The 8,263-nt window shown below is 31.7% G+C and overlaps 1 protein-coding gene across 2 annotated transcripts; it reads right to left on the reverse strand.

The window, feature by feature from the left end:
* Nucleotides 1-239: 239 nt before the first annotated feature.
* LOC126842509 (tyrosine-protein kinase transmembrane receptor Ror-like) lies at nt 240-7,864 on the reverse strand. Of its 2 annotated transcripts, none has more exons than XM_050579521.1 (9): nt 7,708-7,864; nt 7,468-7,616; nt 6,348-6,515; nt 6,033-6,237; nt 4,464-4,625; nt 4,148-4,269; nt 3,607-3,780; nt 2,473-2,631; nt 240-1,111 (listed from the first exon to the last, which is right to left on the reverse strand). In XM_050579521.1, exons 1-9 carry the CDS (start codon nt 7,826-7,828, stop codon nt 791-793), a joined length of 1,581 nt encoding a protein of 526 aa, XP_050435478.1. In that variant the 5' UTR covers nt 7,829-7,864; the 3' UTR covers nt 240-790. The 2 variants fall into 2 exon arrangements, with proteins under 2 accessions (XP_050435478.1, XP_050435479.1); XM_050579522.1 differs by having other exon boundaries at nt 244-1,111; nt 6,033-6,219.
* Nucleotides 7,865-8,263: the final 399 nt, after the last annotated feature.

Raw genomic sequence — 8,263 nt, forward strand, 5'->3', positions numbered from 1 at the left:
GTTTTGAAAAACATAATGGTATGAATAAGAAAATTTCGGCATACGTTTTAAAATTTAGTTGCATCATGTTATAATTGGTGACATGTTATTTTAAAAGCGTTTGTTTGATATACTATGATGTAGAATGAATCTATCCATAAAACCTACATCATTATGAAAGCTAAGAAAATAATAGGTAAAACAAAATAAAGTATTTAACTAATTAAACTATAACGTAATAACCTTAATATTAAAAAATATGTGTCAGAGGCAGTAGACATTAACTCTAGTCAGTGTTTTCAAAAAAAAAAAATTGGAACGCAATCCCTTATCCGCAAACCTACCTGTCAAGAAAAATATATAGAAAATAAAAAAAACTGATAAAAATGTCTATTGTAGCTAGTTTTAATCTTAAATATTTTAAGATGGTTTAACTAAAATATCATCTGCATTAATATTGTGTATGCTACTCATCACTGGATGTATATGAAACAAAATAGAACCAAATATTTTCTAAAAACGTTTTACAATTTAAAACTATAATATTGTGTACTTAAAAATAAATTGTTTTTAATTACAAACTAAAAAATAATTGTACGTAGATTTTTACCAAATATATAGGTAATAAAATTAAAAAACAACAAGTGACATGGACACGCAAAGGTGGATACAATAATGTTTCATGAAAAGTCAGATAAGAGATACACGATGAGTAAGGACTTAGCAAAATATAATTGTTATTCAAGTAATATTGCTAATTTACAAAAAACTATCAAAAATTACTATAGAGGAACTGAATCGTGCCGTTAACTCAATAAGGCAGGGGTAATATATATTCTCTGGTGTCGTCCAGGTCGTCGGGTTGTAAATAGTTGTCCACGTCCAACAGCTCTTCTGATGAATACTGCCGGAGATTCAGGTGATTGACGATGGCTGGCAAGGCGGGTGGTCGGGGCAATGGACTATCCAACTCGGGTCGTTTGGTCACGTTCTTTAACCGCTCGTATATATCAGAGAACCTCAACCGTTCCTTGGGGTCGCTCTTCCAGCAGCCGTTCATCAGTACACAAATAACAGGCGGGCAGTTCAGTGGGATCTCCAGCAACACACCGTCGTGTATTAACTTTAAAACCTGCAAGACAGAACAATAACACATAAATAATAATAATAATAATAATGTTATACGATATTGAAAATACAACTGATAATATACATTTATACAAATGAATAATATGATTTACACCTTCCTCCTGAGGTCTCTTAAACAGAAGCGCAAAAAGACAATTATATTATCCTCTTCTTTCCACAAGCCACTTTATAAAATAAAGCCGAAATCTTCCTTAGGATGGTAAATGGTCCAATTCTTACTTTATCAGTTTTCCTTCTGATTTTCCACAGAAACTTTATCTCCATCTTTACTGTCATGCACTATCCTATTTATATCAAATCTTCTTCAATTCCTCTTTTCTATCCTCTTCAATATTACCCTTGTTGAAGTGTCTATTGGACTCATAACCGACTTCTTTCCGAACAGCAAATATGCCGGTTCATACTTAGTCGAGCTATGAATTGTTTGACAGTATTCTGCCACACATTCCTCAGATATCGTTGATCAAGCTTGTTTCCTGTCTCCATTTAATTTACATCTGACCCTTCTGACGAGAGGTTGATTTAATCGTTCGTTTAATCCGTTAGGTTGTGGGCAATCTATTGAAAATTGACTATATAATCATCCTATTAAGATCAATTTTTAACTAATCAGAGTTTAAACCAGTGTACTGATTCGCTAATATTAAGGTAATTTTATTCTTTTTTTTTTCCTTATCTAAACTTAGCTTTTATTGTTTTTTAAATTTGTTTATTACATTTTTTTTATTTCACGATAATAATATTTTTTTTCTTAGTTAATTAAGAAAGAAGAATGTTTTCTGAGCATAGTTTTTTGTTGTAGGTTTTAATCTCCGTCTTGGCGTTTGAGTTCCGATCAACCTTTATTCCCACGATATTAATTTGTATAGGCACCTTAGTAGGAGTCTTCTCATAGAATATAGTCGGCCAACCAAAACTTTGGATTAGCAAACCCATAATGTAAAAAATTGGAACAAAGTTTCATCGTGATTCAAAAATATTCAAAAATACAAAAGAAAGTTTCTAAATGCAAATTGCGAAATTGAAAATGCAAATACCTAATATGAATTCTCAATTCTCCACGCATTTTAATTTAAAGATTTGTTATCTACTCCAATCTTTATAATATCTGCTACCTGGTCTGCGTATGTATCATTGAATGCTTAATTTAGGTTAACTTTAATCTTAGAGGCATATACATTTTTATTTAGGAGGAGGTACAGGCTACAGCTAGAGGGCGTTATGGTTATGATTTACAAACATTTCAATAAGATATAAATAATAATTTATGTTACTTATAGCTAATAAATATTTGTATTCTGCGTTAATAAAATATATAATGATTATCATATTGTCACTTCGTACTTCATCGTTGGAATATCCGTAGTAAGGCTGTTTTCCTAATGAATATATTTCCCATAGTACAATGCCAAACGACCACACGTCTGATTCCAATGTAAATTTGCCATAAATGACGCTTTCTGGCGACATCCATCTCACTGGAAGCAATCTTGAACCTCCGACCTACAAAAAAAAAGTGTTGGTGTGAGAAGAATCAAAATTTAATCTTTTTCACATTTGGCGTTATCTGAGTGAACTTTTGACCAAATTAACGCCCCAAATAAGCACGAATGGGTGGTAAAGCCACCGAAAGAGCATAAAAAAGAAGCCTAAAAGAGCATATATACAGAAGATCTTTAGAAGTTCATAACCTACCTGATTTAATGATGATATACTAAAATTATAAATAAATGACCAAGTGAAATTTTTTTGCTTTTTTAAATAAGAAATATTTGGTGTGCAATCTCTTTAGCTTTAGATGGTCCCGTTCTCGAAGCAGAAAAAAGTATTGTTCAAAATTTAACTTTTTAATTTTTTAATATTTACAGTCTATACAATGCGATTAGTATAATAAGTAAATGAGTCAATAATAACAATTTGAAAGAACATAGCTTGAATGGCTTGATGTCCACCCTTTATCTTGTCCTTAATATTAGGCATAACTGTAATGTGCACTTATGACATTTGTGCACTGATGACATCAACATTATAATGTCAATTTATATTAATGTTAGTAATTATTATTGTAATTTTTGAAACTTTTTTAGCTAAACATTTAAAACAAGTAATAGAAAGCCAAGTTCAAGGTAATCAAGTTTAAGAGAATTATAAAAATAAAGACATAGGTTATTTGGTTACATTTGGATTTATTACTATTTTGAAGATCTGATCAATTCGCAGCACTGACGATTGTGTTATGCGATTATATTAGAGACGGATAGTTGAAATATTATCAGAAAACCGGTTAGGTTAGGTTAGGTTAGGTTTCTTCCTCTCTGCCCCTGCGGGTGTTAGAAATCAAATTAATAAATATGCTTATTATGTACGGTTTTAATGAACAGATAATAATTTGCAGACGACCACCGAGTGTGCTCTTTTAGGCTAAGAAATAACGTGTGCTCTTTTCGACTGAACCGGCGTTACACGAATAGTACTTACTTTATAATAGTCGCAGGTGTATATATCTCTGCTCATTCCGAAATCAGCAATTTTCACGGTCAGGTTATTCCCGACCAGGCAATTCCTGCAAGCTAAATCTCTATGCACAAATCTCTGGCTGGCTAAATACTTCATACCAGCTGCTATTTGCAACGATATTATTAACAATGCGTCCTGAAACACATACAATTGTATTTAAATTAATTGAAAAATGTAAATACATGAAATATTATTTCAACACAAAGGTGTGCACACCTTGAACCAATACAGTGGCTTAGGAAGCACTGGGCCAACATTTCCCCCTCTTTGGTTTTGTATATAAAAAAGAAAAACAATTTTAAGTAGTTTATTGTCCAAAAGTTTATACCGAAGTATTTTCTTTTATGTTCAAAATTAAAATAATTTACTAAAAATCTACCTATTGTTACATATGTCTGTTCATAGATAAACTACAGTGAAAAAACCTATGTTAAACACTCTATCTACCTACTATATGTGACAAAACTTTACATGTATCCACCCTGAGCACTGATGCGCTTACCTTGTCTAAGATGGGCAGGTTCGAGGAGTAACTAGTGAACTGTTCGCTGCTGTTACGCAATACTTCTGTCAAGTCACCGTATGCCATGTACTCGAACACCATCCAGGGAGAGAATTTGTCTTCTAAAACATAAAGGTAAGTGTAACTAAATTAAAAACAATTTTGAAAATTATTAATCAAATTCAAAGTACTGTTTTGATTTGTTTGAGGAATTCTACAAACATTAAATTAAACTGATATATTTTGGACATGACTAGGTTAGGTCATCAACATAATTTTCGATTAACAATGAGAAATGACCCGACAATTGTATTACCTTGAGGACAAACTCCGATTAAAGTAAGAATGTTTTGGTGTCTGAAATACGTCATAATCTCTACTTCCCGCATGAAGTCTTCCTTGGCTTCCGAGTTAGCATGATCCTTCAATACTTTTATCGCCACGGTCTCCTCTTTGCCATCCGTATGCCTTAACGTACCTGTAGTCCACACAAAAATATTTAGTAAAAACTTAAAACGAATAATAGTATGTAACCCAATGACCTAGTTTAAACCGCCAAAATAGGCTGGGTTATATAATTAATATTAAATGGGGTAATGCGGGTAAACAATATATTAGCTCTTTAAGACATACTTTATAAAATTCGCTTAAAATAATACCTATTTTCTAGTCAACATTTTTCAATTACTTGTCAAGTATGTATTTATAATATGTTAAATATGAAACCATTCTATTCATAGTAAAACAGACAGCGTCGTGGCGCTCTCTTTTAGTTGAATTTTGCAACTACCAAATCATACAGACATATTAGAGTGTCAATATCAAATTTTGATAATTACAAAATATATTATAGGTATTTGTGTTTTTAAATACTATATTATAGTGTTATACAGTGTGTTCCAGAATGAAAGGTAAGTGATAGGTGATTGGAAATCTGGGGAACCCCTAAATAAGCCCCCCTTTTTCATTTTTTCGATAAGTAAAAAATTTAAGATTTCGACAGTTAAGTAAAAAAATAATAACTTTAAAAAAAAAAATTATTTCCTGTTATTTAGTGCAAAAAGCTCACCTTAAAAGAGGGGTCACATCATTTTCAGTCCCTTTTGGCCCCTAACTCAAAAAAGGATAATAGAAAAATGATTAGAGACCAGAAATAAATGATAAGTGATAAAAGATAAATGCTGAGACATAATTGATAAAACATAAAAAAAAAAGAGATAATTGGTAAGAGATAAATTATGAGAGACTAGAGATAAATGACAAGAGAAGAGTTAGGGGCTGAAAAAGACTGAATATAATGTGACCCCTCTTTTAAGGTTAGCTTTTTGCACTAAATGACATGGAATAATTTTTTTGTTATTTTAGGTCATTAGTTTTTTTACTTAATTGTCGAAACCTTCAATTTTTTACTTATCGAAAAAATAAAAACGGGGGGCTGTCCCAGATTTCCAATCACCTATTACTTACCTTTCATGCTGGAACACCCTGTATAATATATTATAATAATATGATTTATTTAATTTCCATAAATAAAGAGAGAGAATGTCAATTTTCAATTATTTTTGATTTTGATATAAAAGTTTACTTCTGCTAACGATCAAAGATAACATTATTCCCGTATATTTAGTTCACTAGTCAAAAAAGAAAGATAAAGTTAATAGAAATGATTAATAGGTACATCATTATGTTAAGTACAAATAATTATCTAATATTATTGTTGGCATGCAAATCTTTTTTTTTTTTAATTTCATAAGGTATTTCAAATACTATAAAATATGATTAATAGTATAATTTATATTATACCACGTATGTTTATAATTTATAAATCATTTATAGAATTAAATAAAATTTAGATGATATAATCATTTTAAACTGTCCAACGTACCTTTGTAGACATTGCCAAAATAGCCCTGGCCTATTTCCTCCATGGACGATATGCAGTCTTTACTCAGGTACGGTATCAAAATGGTATCCCTTAACATGCTGTCATCCGCTGATTGTGACCCGTACTGTGGATTCATAGTGTAACAGTCGTCTTGTATCATTCCTTTTATCAATGGGACCACCGGCGTCTGTGCACACAAATTATACTGTCAACAGTTACACACCCGTCCCAGACATGTAGTACACTAAAGCTGTTATAACACTTATATATGCGCTATCACAAATCAATTTTACGTGTATTGTTTTTAATATTCACCTTGTTGTTTAATGTCTTCTTTTGGCAACATGTCCGTTTCGTAGTCCAGCTCCAACACATGACCAACAAAATGACTATTGCTGTAACGGTCGCCACCGCGGCTGCTAACAAAATAATTGGATTTATGGTCATTAAGAAGCCAAGCACGTCCAAGTACAACGGCTTCATCTGTAACAACGGTAATGATTAGTAAGTTCAAGTAAGTGTGATAGTTAAAATAAAAAAAATCGAGACACTGTAACTCTAAAACCTTGTTGTGAATAGGGAAAAACAATATTCTACCATTAAAATTAAAAAAAATTGATATTTGTCTTAGCTTAAACACAGTTAAATAGAATTCATACCCATTTGGTTAGGTTAGGTTAGGTTATAACGCTTAATTTTCAAATTTCACTTAAACTATAAGAGATAAAAAGTTGATTCTAGGCTCATTGAAAAAAATTTCAATTGTATATCTCCGAAACTGATTTTGCATAGGGTCTTATTAGAATCACCTTGGCGTGTCGAGTGCAGTGAATAGTTACAGAACTTTATCTGATATTGTTTATTCACTACAGAGCTCTACAGTTGTTAACCATAAATAAATAAATAAAAATTTGAAACATATTTTTAATTAAAAATATTAACCGTCCATAAATCAAGAAAGCCCAAATGCCGACTTTGCCAGCGTTTTACATGGTAATCGGGTGTTTTTTTCAAACTTAAATTAAGTTATTTTGATTTGTGGCATAGGTATAAAGTATATTGGGATCAGGTAAGCCTCAGATTTTCAGAAATTATTACCACTGAAAGTAGTAAAATTACTTTCAAATAAACCTTTCAAAAACCAATAAAAGCATTATAGAAGATTGTATTTTTCAGACACCTTTTGACTAATTTTGATTTTTAAGAAATTATTTTATTTTATAGTCCCACTCTAGAACTACATTTAATCTAATCCTCAGACCTTTAGTTTTGAAACTTCATAAAAAAAAAAATTGAAATAAAGAAAAAGTTTCCGTCTTTTCCAGGAGAAAGGTTTATGATATTTTTTTTTGTTTGTCAACGTTATAAGATAGTACAACAAATCATTGTAAAATCAATATTGTCTTCTCAGCTAAAGCTTATCAGTTCTACTTACTGGGAAAAACGACGTGGTTTCGTTCAACGGCGTCGATGGAGTTGATCGATTTGTATTGTGTGGCGACAATATCGTCAATCCAGAATGGTACTTTCTGGGTTCGTTTTTATTTATGCTCAAATTCGGTATTGTTTTAGGTGACAACGGGACTGGAAATTAAAAAAAAAAAACTTTCGGGTTGTACATAATATTATAACAATAATATGAATAGCACTACAACAGTGTTCGTCAGAAACTTACCTGTGTATCGCTTGGGACATTTCAAGTCTTTGGTGGGTTTGCTCCCGTCTTGTGGACATATGCAAATATAAGTGTTATTTTGCAGCTGGTTGCAGGCCGCTTCCGTTCCACAAGGTTTCATCTCGACGCAAGATCCAACCTGTGCGTCATCACCGTAGGAAGCTATAAATGTTAATAAAGAAAAAAATATAAAAATACCATTATAAAATATTACAACAGCTTGATGATATTATTAACACCCTTCCCATAGTTCCCCTGTCTTTTGCCACCTCTTCTGGATACTCTATTCCTATTAAACTTTTCCCCGTTGATTGCATCTAGTCCCACTCCGAGATAATTAAAAGTTTCCACCTTCTCGAATCTAATTTGTCCTACTACTAATTTCGTCTGATTGTGAAGCCCGCTTGATAATCTCCCACAGTCTAATAATTATTAATTTTCTAGTAAAATCACATTCCAATACAATGTGAACAATTCAACTATGACTATACGTGTTATAAGTGTTGTAGCACAAACAGGAAAAAACTTTGTATTAGATTGAGTTCAAGACCCCTGG

Source organism: Adelges cooleyi, unplaced genomic scaffold (genome assembly GCF_023614345.1).
Source record: "Adelges cooleyi isolate 19-005CV unplaced genomic scaffold, UGA_ACOO_1.1 ACOO_flye_CR_arks_rails_tigmint_CR_PRNA_532, whole genome shotgun sequence".
Lineage (NCBI taxonomy): Eukaryota > Metazoa > Arthropoda > Insecta > Hemiptera > Adelgidae > Adelges > Adelges cooleyi.